The following is a 17,871-nucleotide window of genomic DNA, read 5'->3' as shown; positions in this document are numbered from 1 at the left end:
TGGGCTCTTCTGAATCTGGCCACAGCTGTTGGCTTATTTTGTTAGGGCTTGACCTGTGGGTGGATCAGTTATCTCCTCTCTGTTTTAAGGCCGCAGAACATAGTCTTCACCTCCAACCAGTCTATACAGCAGTCTTTGGGGAATATGTGGATAGAAGCTCTGTGTAAAATGAGCTTCATGAATCAGTAGGAAAGACAAGTCAAAGGCTATTACTTTTTGGAATATATGTCCATGTAGAGAAAGCATTTTCTGGGAGTCAACAAGCTGGATTTCAATCTAAGTGCGCCCCCCAGCTAGCTATGGGATCTTGTTAGGCAAGTAATTTTATCTATTGCAGACCCAGGAAGAATGATACCCACTATAAATCTGTTAGACCTACTTTAAATCTATAAACTTCACCAAATTTCTGTGAGGGACAACAAATTAGTAGAGAAGAGAGCATTGAAGTCTTCAGAGCTGTGCCGTCCAGTATGGTAGCCATAAGTGACTATTTAAGCTTAAATTCATTAAAATTAAATAAAATGTAAAATTCTGTTCCTCAGTCACACTAGCCACATTTCAAGAGCTCAGTAGCCACATGTGGCTAGTGAGAACCATATTGGACACATAGATATAGCACATTTGCCTTATCACAGACACGGAAACTTCTATTGGACAGTTCTGCCTCAAAGTGCTGTCTAAGGTGTAAGATGAAGGGTATAAAGGATGGCACACTGGAAGGGTGACAAATACTGTCATAGTTAGGAATGTTTGGTAAGTAACAGAACCAACTCAATTTAGCTGAAATAAAATAAGGGCTTTGACTAATTCAGGAAAAGTGAATGGACCCCAAAAGACATGAAGCATGGCTAGGCTTCAAAAGGAATTGGAACCAGTTTCTAGAAGATTGTAAGGATTAGTTCTTCTGACTGTCTTTCTTTGTCTCTTGTATTTTTCTCCTTACAGCCACGTGGGCTCTTGTCTCTGTTTCTGGGTATTGGCAGCCACTTTAGCCACCTCCTCCTTTGTCTCCTCCTCCTCCGTGGCTCTGCAGACCAGCTTTCTCAACTGCACTACACACAGTCCAAACAAGATTCAACCAGATCCAGTTTTCACCACCTCTCACAAGCAATGCCCAACCAAGTCTGAGTCCTGATGCCAAGTTCCCAGGAGAGGCATTCTTATTAGGCAGCTTGGTATGATAGCCACCCCTTCTTCCATCATCTGTATCTAGGAGGATGGGAGAAGTATCCCCATGCCTACTTAATAGGGGCTTTCGGGGGGCAGGGTTCTAAAAAGTGGCACATGTAGGGTAGGATCAGGCCATTGATCAACATGTTCATCCTTAATACTTTGGAAAGGTCCACAAAGCCTATGATCACACAGAGAAGAGCCAGTAGAGATTTGACAATGTCCATGAACAAAACGAGTGTGATGCCTTTTCTTCTTTAATTATTTTCATGGTTTGCATCAACAGTACAGAGTCACAGGGCAGTGGCTTAACCCTTATGTCCACATACCTGGACGGAGAGTGGGCACAGCCAAGAACACAAGATGGAAATCAGGTTGAAGACTGTCATTTTTTAAAGTAAAACTGGGCACTCATGTGTTCCCTTTTGTCTTCTACCTTTAGGAAAGAACATGAGGTTTCCTTGGAAATCATTCAAGAGGAAGATGGACAGGGCTGTTTAAAAGAGCTTAAAAGCTACAGGGTGTAAGACTGGGGCCTGAGTGCTGGCAGTGGAAAACCCTGTTGGGCTGCTATCCCTCCCTGAAAAGTTCCAGGTGCCTTTTTGCTTCTTGCAAAAGAAAGGAAGCAAAAGAGAAGACCATGTCCATAGCCCTGAAGCAGGTATTCAACAAGGACAAGACCTTCCGGCCCAAGAGGAAATTTGAACCTGGCACACAGAGGTTTGAGCTGCATAAACGGGCTCAGGCATCCCTCAACTCGGGTGTGGACCTGAAGGCAGCTGTGCAGCTGCCCAGTGGGGAGGACCAGAATGACTGGGTGGCGGTACACGTGGTGGACTTCTTCAATCGGATCAACCTCATCTATGGCACCATCTGTGAGTTCTGCACTGAGCGGACCTGCCCTGTGATGTCAGGAGGCCCCAAATATGAGTATCGGTGGCAGGATGACCTCAAATATAAGAAGCCAACAGCGCTGCCAGCTCCCCAGTACATGAACCTTCTTATGGATTGGATTGAGGTTCAGATCAACAACGAGGAGATATTTCCAACATGCGTGGGTAAGTTCATGACCAGTTCTCAGTTTTTTTGTCACTCACGCAACCTGCACTAGGAAAATTTGCAGACTGCCTTTGATGTTGGGTAGCACCCATGTGTTAATTCCATCACTCATGTACCTGTAGTTTCTTTCTTCATATATAAGAACCTCATTGAAAGGAAAAAAGATAATTTATGGACCACTTACATTTATTTTGTGGACTCCCAGTAGTACATATACCACATGCCGGCGAACACTGGCTTTGTGAAATGTTAGATGTGATTGTGTCAGCTTCTTAGAACTAGATGTCAGGCTCACTCAGTTATCTTGGTAAGATAATTATTTTTTGGTTAATTGACTAAAGTTACATAGACTCTGATGCAGTTGCTGGTATTTATATCTCAGGATTAAGAAATCCCAGTGTTAGAATTCATAGATTTGTTTGGGGATCAAACAAACTGGGGGTTCAGATTCTAGGGAAAAAGAGATCCTGAAATTTGCCTCCCTCTTCTAATCATAGGTTGTTAATTTCAGGCTGTGCTGTTAACTTTAACCCTTGCATAGCTGCTAGATACACTGGGACACCTGACATGAAAATTATTTTATTTGCTTTGTGCTATAGGCTATAAAACTCTTCAAAAGGAAGGACTAGTCAGTCTTTTCTGCCTCTTATATTTTTTTCTGAAGCTGGTCATTAGATTTCCCATGCACTTTCAGACTGAATTTAGAATTCAGTGTTTTACACCGTACACTCAATAGGGATCCAGTCTCCTATTTTCACTGTTGTAGCTCCGGTGCCCAGCGTAATACCCTGGAACCTTGTAGACACTCAGGAAATATTTATGGAATGATTGAATAAATACTTGTGCTATTGGAAAGTATTATTTTAAAGCCCTGAGATGGCTGGAGTACAAAAAAACGTATTTGAAACACACTATTGCAGTCACCTCTAGACTGGGGTAGGATGTGTCCCCATATAGCATATGGAAAGTTGAGAAAGGGGTATATGGAAATAATTAAGTTTATATCAGAAAAAAAACTGTATAAATTGATTGGTGCAGTATGTACATCTTGAAATATTCAGCATGCAAACCAATTTGTCAGGATCCTAGTGTTGCTTTGACTTGTCTAGTTCCCTCATGCTTCTCTCTCCCCTGCCCCTTCTTAACAGGAAGGAGGTAGGTTGTGTGGTAGCTCCAGTCCCCCAGTCCACAGCATGGGAGGAATAAGGCAGGTTTCAAAAACTCGCCTGGGCATAATATTAAGCACCTCAGAATGGTGGAAATTTCTTAGGTTCATGTCTTCTGTACTTTTCATTGACTGCCATGGGCTACTTTTGGAGCTGGAAGAATTTTTTGTTTCCCAGAAACCTTACGAACAACTGCCAGTGCTCTGTGCTGGACGTGTAACAGCAATAAAGATAAATAAATATAGGTAAGGATACCCCCTCTTTGTCCTTCCCCTTGTGTCTGCACCTGTGTGTTGAACTCTGCACACTCTTGTTCACTCTGCAATTGTGGCTGCCACTAGATGCTGACCAGAAGTCATGGTACAAAGCCATGGCGGGTTGTTACTTGAGAGGGAGGAAACTTCTGCCTGTTTCGCTGGAAAACAGCATTATAGGTGGTTTTAGGCTTTGCTTGGAAGAAATTCATGGATACCTCTATGTCCCCCAGAGTAACTGACTTTGCTTTATTTTTCTAGACATTTTCTTAGTCATTTAGTATGCTTAGGGAACATGCTCACCTGGTCAGAATCCTCTGTTTCAGCTCTACCCAATTTATCCTCCATTGCATACTTATATTCTGAGAGATCTTAATGATTTCAACCACCAGGGAAAAATAAGTTTGGGAAATGCTGAGTGACATTGATTTCTTTACCACAGGACTTTTAATATGCCAATGTACCTTATGAATTTCCAGAAAAAGATAGTATGTTGTGGTTCCTAATTTGACACTGGTACCTTTTTTTTTTAAATTAATGAAAGACCATTAGCATCTTTTGGAAAATATTAAGCTGTATATATTAGAGTTGTCAAACTTGTTTATGTCAGAATTATTTGGGCCTTCTGATCAAAATGCAAATTCTTTGATCCTCTCTTCATCATTAACAACTAAATCAGAATCTCTTAGGTGAGACCTAAAAGTCTGCACTTTTTAAAAATGAAAACTGTAGTCACCACATTGTATAATTTATCTCTTGAATTTACGCTTTCTATCTAACTGAAGTTTTGTGGTTTTTGACCAACATCTCCCCAGTGCCCTCTCTATACCACCAGCCTCTGGTAATCACCATTCTAACTCTCTACTTCCATGAGATCAACTTTTTTAGATTACATATATGAGAGAAACTAGGTAATATTTGTCTTTCTGTGCTAGGCTTATTTCACTTGACATATGTCTTCCAGGTTCATTCATGTCACAAATGACAGGATTTCCTTATTTTTTAAGACTGAATAGTATTCCATTGTGTATATGTATCACACTTTCTTTATTCATTCATATACCTGTTAGCCATTTGTATGTCTTCTTTTGAGAAATATCTCAGATGCTTTGCCCACTTTTAAGTTGAGTTACTTGTTTTCTTACAGTTGAGTTATTTGAGTTTTTAATGAACCTATACTTTTTATAAGCATCCTCTATTTATTGTAACCACTCAATTTTTCGTTCTCCCAGAAATGGTCAGTTTCTTACCACTCTGGTTTTATTCATGTTCTCTCCTTCTGTAATCACTCACTTCTCTGTCTAGTGAATTCTCAGGTATCCTTTGAGGTTCAGCTCAGATACCATGTCCTCTGTGAAGGCTTTCATCAATTAGAATGCTAGCTTTTAAAATTATGCAATATGTGTAATTCATCTGACTATTCCCATCAAGTCTAGTCCTGGTACCTTTTAAGTTGTTGAATGGATGGATGGAAAAATAATCTTTATAAAGGCCTAACACATGCATTGTTCTGGTGATCAGAGAAAAGTTAAACAAATGTTTCTGAATCCTTTTGTCTTCTTTCCTGAATATTGCCTGCACCTTCCTTCCACGGGGTTCCATTTTCTCTGTTTAAGTTTTCCAGGATGAAATGTTAGGGCCAGTAAAAACCATCACCATCTACCTTCACTATGAGGGTCTTCAACCTCCTGCTCACCTCTGTGATTTGTCCTCAGAAGCTGTTGTTGTGGTCTTTTGGAGTAACTTATTATTAGGAGCCATGTTCTCTGTTACACCATTCCCTCCTCTTTTTCCTCCCCCTGATTCCAGCCTACTTTTCTTTTTGATCTTTATGCTGTCATGAGTCATTGTCATGGAAATAATCAAGATGTCTGTCAGAGGAAAGCAAAAGAAGAATTGTAAGCAAACAGGACCCTGGGTGGATGAGAAATGGAGAGTTCTGCTTAGAATTACAACTTTGAATCCTGGGCAAATTTTTGTGTTTCTGCCTGGGAATTGGGAGGGGTTCAAATTCCACCTCTTCCCCACTGTGATCCAAGGAAATAGAACCGGAAAATACTGACAGATGTGAAGGCTTCATCCTTAGTTAGATATTAAAGGATATAAACAGCTGTTGATCTCTACCATTGAAACACTGAGGAAAGAAAGCTTTCATCTGTTCCTAGATTCAAGCTTAACTACGCGACCGGTGCTATTTCAGAAGTCAAACTTTCTCAGATGGCAGAATACCAAACAGATGTGGATACCTTGTAAACCACAGTTTCCCCCACGCTCTCTTGAAACCCTCTGGCTTCTTTTGTTAAAAACCCAACAGATGTCCCTGTGAAAGCCTTTAAAACAGCAGGAACTTCTGAAGCAAGGGCCACCTCCTTTTCAATTATATTTCTTTAACCATTTTTAGAGATCACAAGACGGTAAAATAAAAAAAGCCATGACTTAAAAAAAATTCTATTGCCTGACTAATTACAGTAATTTTTATGGTCCAGCCCCCAGCTTCCTTGTTTTTCTGTTATATAATAGGATTTAAAATTTTAGACCTGATAGAAAAAAGCTAGTAGCAAACTTAGAGGTCCTCCAACTCATGTGTTTTTAAAAAGTCTTTGAAAAGAAGGAATAAGAACATGTATAAAACAATTAAATGATCTCACTTACCTCTGGGGTTTTAGAATAAGTGGGTGTCAGGGCAGGAGAGAACAAGGAAAGCAAGGGAGGGAAGTGAGGGAGGGAATTCGCATCTATTGAGCCTGCTAAATACCAGGCTCTGTGCCTGCTACTGTTAATGTTTCTTAATTCTTACAACCCAATAAAGTAATCATGAAGTGCATATCCCATTTTGCCAGTGAAGATGCTGACATTTAAACAAGCTGAAGGGCTTTCCCTAGGTTGTACAGCTAATGCATATTTAGGAGTCAGGGTTTGAGCTCATGAGTAGCCAGGAATCTATGCCTTTGCCCTATGCTACCATTCATAGCATGCATTATTATTTCACAGATTTCCTTCCACCTGGTAAAGGCTTTTCAATGAGTAGTTTTAGGAGGTGGTTTAGGATGGAGAAAATTTCATAAAACCTGGTTTATTTATTTTTTAGCTAGAACTTTTAGATAAGCGATTCTTGTTTTGATTATTTTTCCCTTTTTTGAGATGGAGTCTCGCCCTCTTGCCAGGCTGCCGTGCAGTGGCACAATCTCAGCTCAATGCAACCTCTGCCTCCCGGTTTCAGCCTCAGCCTCCGGAGTACCTGGGACTACAGGCACATGCCACCACACCCAGCTAATTTTTGTATTTTTAGTAGAGACGGAGTTTCACAGTCTTGGCCAGGATCGTCTTGATCTCTTGACCTCGTGATCCACCCGCCTCAACGTGCTGGCATTACAGGAATGAGCCACCATGCCTGGCCAATTATTACTATTTTTTAATCATCTCTGAAATGCCTGAGGAGACTGTCCAAGTACTGTAAATATTCCTGTGTTCCATTCTAAGACCGGGCAGCAGATGACTTAGCCTCATGAAAACCCTCTACTGGCCGATAACTCCGTGGTAATGCCATTTATCATTAATTTATTCTTTCAGTGAGTGTTTCCTGAGCACCTATTTTAGGTACAAGAAGAGCAAAGCAGGCAGAGCCCCTGTTCTTGAGCAGTTTACATACTGTCCAGAATGTCTAGTTGCTCTAAATTGACTCCTACATGTTTCTAAAATGAGTAGTCTGTTCAGTGGTCAAGTGCCTTGTGGAAATAGTTGCATCCCTTTGGCAACTTTTCCCATGAGATTACAGCTGAATCTCATCCTCCCTCTCATGTTGTGGTAAGGCATGTGAGAATATAAAAACATATCAAACATAGGGATACTCTTCTCAGACATGGGATGTTGGAGAGTTGAGTTTATGATTAGCCTTTATATTTTAAGTTTTTCTCTTTTTCTTTTTCTTTTTCTTTTTCTTTCTTTTTTGAGATGGAGTCTCGCTCTGTCACCCATGCTGCAGTACAATGGCACAATCTTGGCTTACTGCAACCTTTACCTCCCCGGTTCAAGTGATTCTCCTGCCTCAGCCTCCTGAGTGGCTGGGGTTACAGGCACCTGCCACCACTCCCGGCTGATTTTTATATTTTTTTAGTAGAGACAGGGTTTTGCCATATTGGCCAGGCTGATCTCGAACTCCTGACCTCAGATGATCGGCCTGCCTTGGCCTCCCAAAGTACTGAGATTACAGATGTGAGCCACCGCTCCCAGCCAAGATATTATTTTCTGTTGTATATCTCTCACATGTCTTTTGTTTTTTATAGAAGTCTTTAAGTGCTGGCGAGACAGAGTGGGCATCAACAAAATACATTTACAGTATGATAGAACTAGTACTGGACTTGTAGATAGACTTGGGTTTAATCAATTAGCTCTGTCACTTACAAGCTGCTGTGTGATTTTATCTCATTTCTATTTGTTTGTAAACTAAGGGTTATCATTCTAACCCCACAGGACTGTTTTAAGGATTAAATGAGGCAGTATGAATAAAAACACCCAACCCAGAGCCAGAGACGTAAGAGTTGCTGAAAAATGAATGCTAGTTGTCTCTCTCTTTCAGTATACATTTCTTTTTAACTACCAACCAAAACTCATGGAGACTGTTAGTTTTTGAACTTATCCTCAGGAAAATAAAATATGCTTTAAATTTCTCAACAAGATTTTTTTTTTAATTTTTTATTGGATTTTAGGTTTTGGGGTACATGAGCAGAGCATGCAAGACAGTTGCGTAGGTACACACATGGCAGTGTGCTTTGCTTTCCTTCTCCCCTTCACCCACATTTGGCATTTCTCCCCAGGCTATCCCTCCCCACCTCCCCCTCTCACTGGCCCTCCCCTTTTCCCCCCAATAGACCCCAGTGTTTAGTACTGCCCTTTCTGTGTCCATGTGTTCTTATTTTTCATCACCCGCCTATGAGTGAGAATATGCGGTGTTTCATTTTCTGTTCTTGTGTCAGTTTGCTGAGGATGATGTTCTCCAGATTCATCCATGTCCCTACAAACGACACAAACTCATCATTTCTGATTGCTGCATAATATTCCATGGTGTATATGTGCCACATTTTTCCAATCCAGTCTATTATCCATGGGCATTTGGGTTGATTCCAAGTCTTTGCTATTGTAAACAGTGCTGCAATGAACATTCGCGTACATGTGTCCTTATAGTAGAACGATTTATAGTTTTTTGGATATATACCCAGTAATGGGATTGCTGGGTCAAATGGAATTTCTATTTCTAAGGCCTTGAGGAATCGCCACACTGACTTCCACAATGGTTGAACTGATTTACACTCCCACCAACAGTGTAAAAGTGTTCCTTTTTCTCTACATCCTCTCCAGCATCTGTTGTCTCCAGATTTTTTAATGATCGCCATTCTAACTGGCGTGAGATGGTATCTCAATGTGGTTTTGATTTGCATCTCTCTGATGACCAGTGACGATGAGCATTTTTTTCATATGATTGTTGCCCTCATATATGTCTTCTTTCATAAAGTGTCTGCTCATATCCTTTGCCCACTTCTGAATGGGCTTGTTTGTTTTTTTCCTGTAAATCTGTTTGAGTTCTTTGTAAATTCTGGATATCAGCCCTTTGTCAGATGGGTAAACTGCAAAAATTTTTTCCCATTCTGTTGGTTGCCGATCCACTCTAGTGACTGTTTCTTTTGCCGTGCAGAAGCTGTGGAGTTTGATTAGGTCCCATTTGTCTATTTTGGCTTTTGTTGCCAATGCTCTTGGTGTTTTGTTCATGAAGTCCTTGCCTACTCCTATGTCCTGGATGGTTTGCCTAGATTTCCTTCTAGGGTTTTTATGGTGCCAGGTCTTATGTTTAAGTCTTTAATCCATCTGGAGTTAATTTTAGTGTAAGGTGTCAAGAAGGGGTCCAGTTTCTGCTTTCTGCACATGGCTAGCCAGTTTTCCCAACACCATTTGTTGAACAGGGAATCCTTTCCTCCTTCCTTGTTTTTGTCAGGTTTATCAAAGATTGTATAGTTGTAGATATGTTGTGTTGCCTCCGGTGCCTCTATTTTGTTCCATTGGTCTATATCTCTGTTTTGGTACCAGTACCATGCTGTTTTGATTACTTTAGCCTTGTAGTATAGTTTGAAATCCGGTAGTGTGATGCCCCCCGCTGTGTTCTTTTTGCTTAGAATTGACTTGGCTATGTGGGCTCTCTTCTGGTTCCATATGAAGTTCATGGTGGTTTTTTCCAGTTCTGTGAAGAAAGTCAATGGTAGCTTGATGGGGATAGCGTTGATTCTGGAAATTACTTTGGGCAGTATAGCCATTTTCACGATATTAATTCTTCCTAACCATGAACATGAAATGTTTCTCCATCTGTTTGTGTCCTCTCTGATTTCGTTGAGCAGTGGTTTGTAGTTCTCCTTGAAGAGGTCCCTTACGTTCCTTGTGAGTTGTATTCCAAGGTATTTTATTCTTTTTGTAGCAATTGCGAATGGCAGTTTGTTCTTGATTTGGCTTTCTTTAAGTCTGTTATTGGTGTAGACGAATGCTTGTGATTTTTGCACATTGATTTTATATCCTGAGACTTTGCTGAAGTTGCTTATCAGTTTCAGGAGTTTTTGGGCTGAGGCGATGGGGTCTTCTAGGTATACTATCATGTCTTCTGCAAATAAAGACAATTTGGCTTCCACCTTTCCGATTTGAATACCCTTTATTTCTTTTTCTTGCCTGATTGCTCTGGCTAGAACTTCCAGTACTATATTGAATAGGAGTGGTGAAAAAGGGCATCCTTGTCTAGTGCCAGATTTCAAAGGGAAGGCTTCCAGTTTTTGCCCATTCAGTATGATATTGGCTGTTGGTTTGTCATAAATAGCTTTTATTACTTTGAGATACGTTCCGTCGATACCGAGTTTATTGAGGGTTTTTAGCATAAAGGGCTGTTGAATTTTGTCAAATGCCTTCTCTGCGTCAATTGAGATAATCATGTGGTTTTTGTTTTTGGTTCTGTTTATGTGGTGAATTATGTTGATAGACTTGCGTATGTTGAACCAGCCTTGCATCCCCGGGATGAATCCTACTTGATCATGATGAATAAGTTTTTTGATTTGCTGTTGCAATCGACTTGCCAATATTTTATTGAAGATTTTTGTATCTATGTTCATCATGGATATTGGCCTGAAGTTTTCTTTTCTTGTTGGGTCTCTGCCGGGTTTTGGTATCAGAATGATGTTGGTCTTGTAAAATGATTTGGGAAGTATTCCCTCTTTTTGGATTGTTTGAAATAGTTTTAGAAGGAATGGTACCAGTTCCTCTTTGTGTGTCTGGTAGAATTCGGCTGTGAACCCGTCTGGACCTGGGCTTTTTTTGAGTGGTAGGCTCTTAATTGCTGCCTCGACTTCTGACCTTGTTATTGGTCTATTCATAGTTTCAGCTTCCTCCTGGTTTAGGCTTGGGAGGACACAGGAGTCCAGGAATTTATCCATTTCTTCCAGGTTTACTAGTTTATGTGCATAGAGTTGTTTGTAATATTCTCTGATGATGGTTTGAATTTCTGTGGAATCTGTGGTGATTTCCCCTTTATCATTTTTTATTGCATCTATTTGGTTGTTCTCTCTTTTATTTTTCATCAGTCTGGCTAGTGGTCTGTCTATTTTGTTGATCTTTTCAAAAAACCAGCTCTTGGATTTATTGATTTTTTTGAAGGGTTTTTTTGTGTCTCTATCTCCTTCAGTTCAGCTCTGATCTTAGTTCTTTCTTGTCTTCTGCTGGGTTTTGAGTTTTTTTGATCTTGCTCCTCTAGCTCTTTCAATTTTGACGATAGGGTGTCAATTTTGGATCTCTCCATTCTCCTCATATGGGCACTTATTGCTATATACTTTCCTCTAGAGACTGCTTTAAATGTGTCCCAGAGGTTCTGGCATGTTGTGTCTTCGTTCTCATTGGTTTCGAAGGACTTCTTTATTTCTGTCTTCATTTCTTTGTTTACCCAGTCAACATTCAAGAGCCAGTTGTTCAGTTTCCATGAAGCTGTGCGGTCTGGGTTGGTTTCTGTATTCTGAGTTCTAACTTGATTGCACTATGGTCTGAGAGGCTGTTTGTTATGATTTCAGTTGTTTTGCATTTGTTGAGCAGTGCTTTACTTCCAATTATGTGGTCAATTTTAGAGTAGGTGTGATGTGGTGCTGAGAAGAATGTGTATTCTGTGGATTTGGGGTGGAGAGTTCTGTAAATGTCCATCAGGTTTGCTTGTTCCATGTCTGAGTTCAAGCCCTGGATATCCTTGTTGATTTTCTGTCTGGTTGATCTGTCTAATATTGACAGTGGAGTGTTAAAGTCTCCCACTATTATTGTGTGGGAGTCTAAGTCTCTTTGTAAGTCATTAAGAACTTGCCTTATGTATCTGGGTGCTCCTGCATTGGGTCCATATATGTTCAGGATTGTTAGCTCTTCTTGTTGTATCGATCCTTTTACCATTATGTAATGGCCTTCTTTGTCTCTTTTGATCTTTGTTGCTTTAAAGTCTATTTTATCAGAGATGAGAATTGCAACTCCTGCTTTTTTTTGCTCTCCATTTGCTTGGTAAATCTTCCTCCATCCCTTTATTTTGAGCCTTTGTGTATCCTTGCATGTGAGATGGGTTTCCTGGATACAGCACACTGCTGGGTTTTGGCTTTTTATCCAATTTGCCAGTCTGTGTCTTTTGATTGGTGCATTTAGTCCATTTACATTTAGGGTTAATATTGTTATGTGTGAATTTGATACTGCCATTTTGATGCTAAGTGGTTGTTTTGCACTTTAGTTGTTGTAGATTCTTCATTATGTTGATGCTCTTTAGCATTTAGTGTGATTTTGGAATGGCTGGTACTGGTTGTTCCTTTCTATGTGTAGTGCCTCTTTTAGGAGCTCTTGTAAAGCAGGCCTGGTGGTGACAAATCTCTGAGTACTTGCTTGTTCGCAAAGGATTTTATTTTTCCTTCACTTCTGAAGCTCAGTTTGGCTGGATGTGAAATTCTGGGTTGAAAGTTCTTTTCTTTAAGAATGTTGAATATTGGCCCCCACTCTCTTCTGGCTTGTAGTGTTTCTGCCAAGAGATCTGCTGTGAGTCTGATGGGCTTCCCTTTGTGGGTGACCCGACCTTTCTCTCTGGCTGCCCTTAGTATTTTCTCCCTTATTTCAACCTTGTTGAATCTGACGATTATGTGCCTTGGGGTTGCTCTTCTTGAGGAATATCTTTGTGGTGTTCTCTGTATTTTCTGCATTTGAGTGTTGGCCTGTCTTGCTAGGTGGGGGAAATTTTCCTGGATGATGTCCTGAAGAGTATTTTCCAGCTTGGATTCATTCTCTTCGTCCCCTTCTGGTACACCTATCAAACGTAGGTTAGGTCTTTTCACATAGTCCCACATTTCTTGGAGACTTTGTTCATTCCTTTTTGTGCTTTTTTCTCTGATCTAGGTTTCTCATTTTATTTCATTGAGTTGGTCTTCGACTTCAGATATTCTTTCTTCTGCTTGGTCAATTCGGCTATTGAAACTTGTGCATGCTTCGCGAAGTTCTCGTATTGTGTTTTTCAGCTCCTTTAATTCATTCATATTCCTCTCTAAGTTATCCATTCTTGTTATCATTTCCTGATATCTTTTTTCAAGGTTCTTAGTTTTTTTGCATTGATTTAATACATGTTCTTTTAGCTCACAAAAGTTTCTCATTATCCACCTTCTGAAGTCTAATTCCGTCATTTCGTCACAGTCATTCTCCGTCCAGCTTTGTTCTCTTGCTGGTGAGGAGTTTTGGTACTTTCTAGGAGGCGAGGTGTTCTGGTTTCGGGTGTTTTCCTCATTTTTGCGCTGGTTTCTTCCCATCTTTGTGGATTTATCCGCTTGTCGTCTGCATAGTTGCTGATTTTTCGATTCGGTCTCTGAGTGGACACCCAGATTGTTGATGATGAAGTATTTCTGTTACTTGGTTTTCCTTCAACAGTCTAGCCCCTTCGCTGTATGACTGCTGAGGTCCACTCCAGGCCCTGCTTGTCTGGGGTGTACCTATAGCAGCTGTGGCACAGTGAGGGATGCTACCAGTTTCTTTTTCTGCTATCTTTGTCACAGGATGATGCCTGCCAAATGTCAGTCTTTTGGATATAGAGGGATCAGGGAGCTGCTTGAGGAGACAGTCCGTACTTTATAGGAGCTCAATTGCTGAGCTGTGAGCTCTGTTGTTCATTCAGGGCTGTTAGGCTGCTATGTTTGATTCTGCTGCAACAGAGCTCATTAAAAAACCCTTTTTTTCTCAAATGCTCTGTGTTGGGGGGTTCGGGCTTTATTTTTGGATATCCGTTGAGGTGTCCTGCCCAGCTAGGAGGCAGACTAGCCACTGTTTGCCTGCCGAGGCTCCGCCCTGCTGTTGTGTGGTTCGCCCTGTTGCTGCAGGCTCTGCTGTTCTGCTGTGGTCTCCGCCACGCCCTGCGGCAAAGTCTCTCTGTTGTAGCGGGTTGCCTCGGCAACGGCAGGCTGCGTCAGCAGTGGGCGTGTATCTCAGTAGGGACGGTTTGCCTCGGCAATGGCTGGCTGCGTCAGCAGTGGGCGTGTATCTCAGTTGGGATGGGTTGCCTCGGTAATGGTGGGTGCCCCTCCCCCACAGAGCGTCTCGAACCGTCTGCACGGGGATCATTTGAAATCGCGGTTTTGTTCGTCCCACTGGGCTACCCCAAACGCTCTGTCCCTGCAATCCCCTGGGCTGGCCCACTGTCCAAGTCTCCTTCAGTCTCGAGTCAAGCCCTCTCAAGTCTCAGGTTGCTGGTTCAACAGGGCACCCGGACAAGCGCGCCCTGTGGGGAGCGCTGGGTAGGGCCGGCCACCGCCACCCCGGCTGCCGGCTTTGCCAGGCAGATGTACTGCTTGGCGTCCCGCGTCTCCTTTATATTTGGGAGTTTCCCCGTTCTGTGGGCAACAAAGATCAGTCTGGAAATGCAGCTCCGACTCACCTCTCCGCGGATTCAACGAGAGCTCCAATCCTGGGTTGTTCTCACAGCACCATCTTGAGCCCTCCCCACTCTCAACAAGACTTTAAAAAATCATTAGTCTTCACTGCTGAATCACTCTGTGATAAGGATTATAAATATTTCAGGTTGACATCTCTCAAAGCCTTTGGAAAATTCCAATATTTTCTTAGACCCCTGGCTTCACAGATGAGCATCTAACTCTTGAGAGACATCTACTAGGAAGTGTCATCTCACTTGATTTCCGGAAGACTGAATACTAAACCTGCTCATGTCCAGTTTCAAACCAGCGAACCTCAGCAGAGGGTAGGAACGAGTTAGCAGAAGAATTGGGGAGATAGCCTATTAGTCACATCTGGGATGAACTATTCATTAAAATAATGTTTGGCAAAGTTACCTGGATTTGATCCTTCAAGAGGATGGGGAAAGTGTTCCCAGACTACTCACTGCAATAAATGGAGTCCCCATGATAGCCTAATGCATTGGCAAGTTTTTTTAAGACCAGAAACATGATTCGCCTGTGGGATCTAGTAAACTGTTTGGCTCCCTAAGAATTTACCAGTTGGGAAGGCATATGAATGAAGCTGCCATTTTCTGAATGCATGGTACCTTAAACACTTTACTGCTGATGTGGTTTGGCTGTGTCCCAATTCAAATCTCATTTTGAATTGTATAATTCACACATGTTGTGGGAGGGACCCAGTGAGAGATAATTGAAACATGGGGGCACTTTTCCCCATACTATTCTCATGGTAGTGAGTAAGCCTCACAAGATCTGATGGTTTTATAAGGGAAAACCCCTTTCACTTGGTTCTCATTCTCTCGTCTGCTGCCATGTAAGACGTGCCTTTGCCTTCCATCATGATTGTAAGGCCTCCCCAGCCACGTGGAACTGTGAGTCCATTAGACCTCTTTTTCTTTATAAATTACCCAGTCATAGTGATGTCTTTATCAGCATCATGAAAACAGACAAATACACCTGCATTTTGTCATTTAATCTGTTAAATAACCCTGTAAGGCAGGTACTATAACTTCCATTTCACAGATGAGAAAACTAAGACTCAATAGGATTAAGTAACTTGCCCAGGGTCACACAGGCAGAACTGAGATTCAGACCCAAGGTGTCCCAGCTCCAAAGCCCATGCTGTCAATGACTCCAACATTTCATGTCTGTCAGCATCACCCTTGGCTTGCCCTGTCTGCTGCAGTACCTGTTAAATCCTCTCTCAGGGATGCCCTGAGACAAAACCATCACAGGGAGGGACTTGAAAACAGCCAGGGCCCTCACCTGATGCAAAGTCTACTGGGCTCTTACTTGTAGGAACTCTAATATTCTGTTTCCTTTGAAAACTTGCCTCCTCTAGATTCTGATGCTACCCAAGTTTATTCAGTTGTCTATTGATGGAAAACATGCAGAGAGAGCTGAATCCACTCCCTGCATCCCCATCGGCTGCTGGAGAATTGACAGGCTGTTATGATGGTCACAGTTCCCCCACCACAACCTTGTGAACCCAATACTGCAATGACTTGGTAGCTGAATTAATGAGAGCAGTTTTAAATAACCACCCCTGCTCAACAAATCCCAAGAGATACCTCTGTAAACGGCGACCTTTACAGAGGTAAAGGTAAAGCAGAGAGGAAAGGGAGTAAAGGTAGGAGGCCCTTAGAAGGCCTGAAGACTGCTCTGTAAGTTACGGCCAATTACCAGCTGTCCTGACCTGCACTGGATTCTCCATTACTTGTGCTATGTAATTTTAATGGGCTGTATCTCATGTGACAAGTTGTTACATCTCAGCACCAGCTGGAAGGGAAATGGGATATGTGATATTCAGTGCAAGCCAAAGATTAGAAACAAAGGCCATAATAAGGTGGGGATGAGGCATCTGCTGCTTTTATTCCACTGGTCATTGGTCATTTGTAGCCATGGCATCCTTCCTTAGTCAACGAAGCCTGTATTGTGGAGGTCAGTAGAGCTTGGAGAGGCAGGCGATCTAAGTGCCAAGCTTTAAAGGGTGTATCACAGGGCTTCTTTCTGCCCTCCTTACCAGTGCTCTGCCTCATGTCTACATGGAGAGTATACAGATATTTACATGATGTCATTTTGCCAGAAGGCCAAATTTTTAGCCTGCCTTACACCCCTATGTGTGAAGAGTGATTCACAAGCTTTTCCCTCAACGAATCTTTGTAGGCATAAGGACGTGTGTTATCTGCAAAGGCCTCTGCAGACAGGACCTTTTGGGTATTATATCTTAAAGAAAAAAATTCATGCTTTTTTTATTCTAATGAAATAATTCTATCCGTACTTTCTTTCACACAATGGCATTTTCCCATTAATAAATGGGATGCTCTGGAAAGACCAGCTGGTTTGGAAAGGGGATGGAGTAGCTAAAAGGAACAGAAGTATTATTCTCTGTTAGACCTGAGTTTGAATCCTGATCATGACTTTTATTAGCATATTTTTAGTCTCTCTGAGCCTGTCTTCTCATCTGTAAAACACATATAAAGGTACCTGCTTCATGGGATTTTTAAGGGCATAAAATGACATGCTACATGTAAAGCCCCTCCCACAATGCTAGGACATACAGTATGCTTTAAACATTAGTTCCCTCAGTATTAACAGCTTCAGTGTGATATAATAGACCCATCAGATAAATCAAGGTTAGAAAGGAAAGAACTAAGGATGAAAAGTCCGTAATTATCTCAAGTATTTGGCTGTGGAGTTGATTATCCATGTTCCCTTCATCTTTTGCTATGTCTTGTGGAACAAATGGAAGGAAAGGTAAACATTCACGGGATGAGACTGGCGTTGCTTGACCTTGAAAGCTAGAGGCAGGAAGAGTCCCTAATAGAACTTTAGAAGGCATTTCACAGGCATAGCACGTGTGGCCTGAACAAAGCCAGTTCCATCTTCTTTCTGCTGCAGGAGGCAGCACCCAGCATAACATTCCGTGCAAAGTAGACACGTGGTGAACTATTCCTGTAGTGCAAGTATAAATTAATTGATGGATTCTACATAGTTCATATATATTTTTTAAATTTATTTATTATACATTAAGTTCTGGGGTACACGTGCAGATCGTGCAGCTTTGTTACTTAGGTATACACGTGCCATGGTGGTGGTTTGCTGCAGAGTTCAGAATTTAAAGAAAACTTGGCAGCGAGTCCTTTTATTACGTGAATATCTCCTTAGTGATGTGTCTAACGGACCCTTAGTTCAGGCCTTTGGTAAAACGTTCATCTTCACTGAGACACAGGC

The 17,871-nt window shown here is 41.7% G+C and overlaps 1 protein-coding gene across 2 annotated transcripts in view; it reads left to right on the top strand.

Moving 5' to 3' along the window:
- MOB3B (MOB kinase activator 3B) overlaps positions 1-17,871 on the top strand; it is a 216,397-nt gene that overhangs the window by 74,557 nt on the left and 123,969 nt on the right. Inside the window, exons 2-3 of one of the 2 annotated variants that reach the window (XM_035307422.3) lie at positions 946-1,175; positions 1,613-2,228. In XM_035307422.3, the coding sequence (XP_035163313.1) occupies positions 1,811-2,228 (418 nt within the window). In that variant the 5' untranslated portion in view covers positions 946-1,175; positions 1,613-1,810. The remainder of the gene's footprint in view (positions 1-945; positions 1,176-1,612; positions 2,229-17,871) is intronic. The other variant, XM_078370411.1, reaches the window with a different exon arrangement.

This window comes from Callithrix jacchus, chromosome 1 (genome assembly GCF_049354715.1).
Source record: "Callithrix jacchus isolate 240 chromosome 1, calJac240_pri, whole genome shotgun sequence".
In the NCBI taxonomy this organism is placed as follows: Eukaryota; Metazoa; Chordata; class Mammalia; order Primates; family Cebidae; genus Callithrix; species Callithrix jacchus.
Note: the sequence above shows the minus strand (reverse complement) of the source record. Positions and strands in the feature narration are given on the sequence as shown.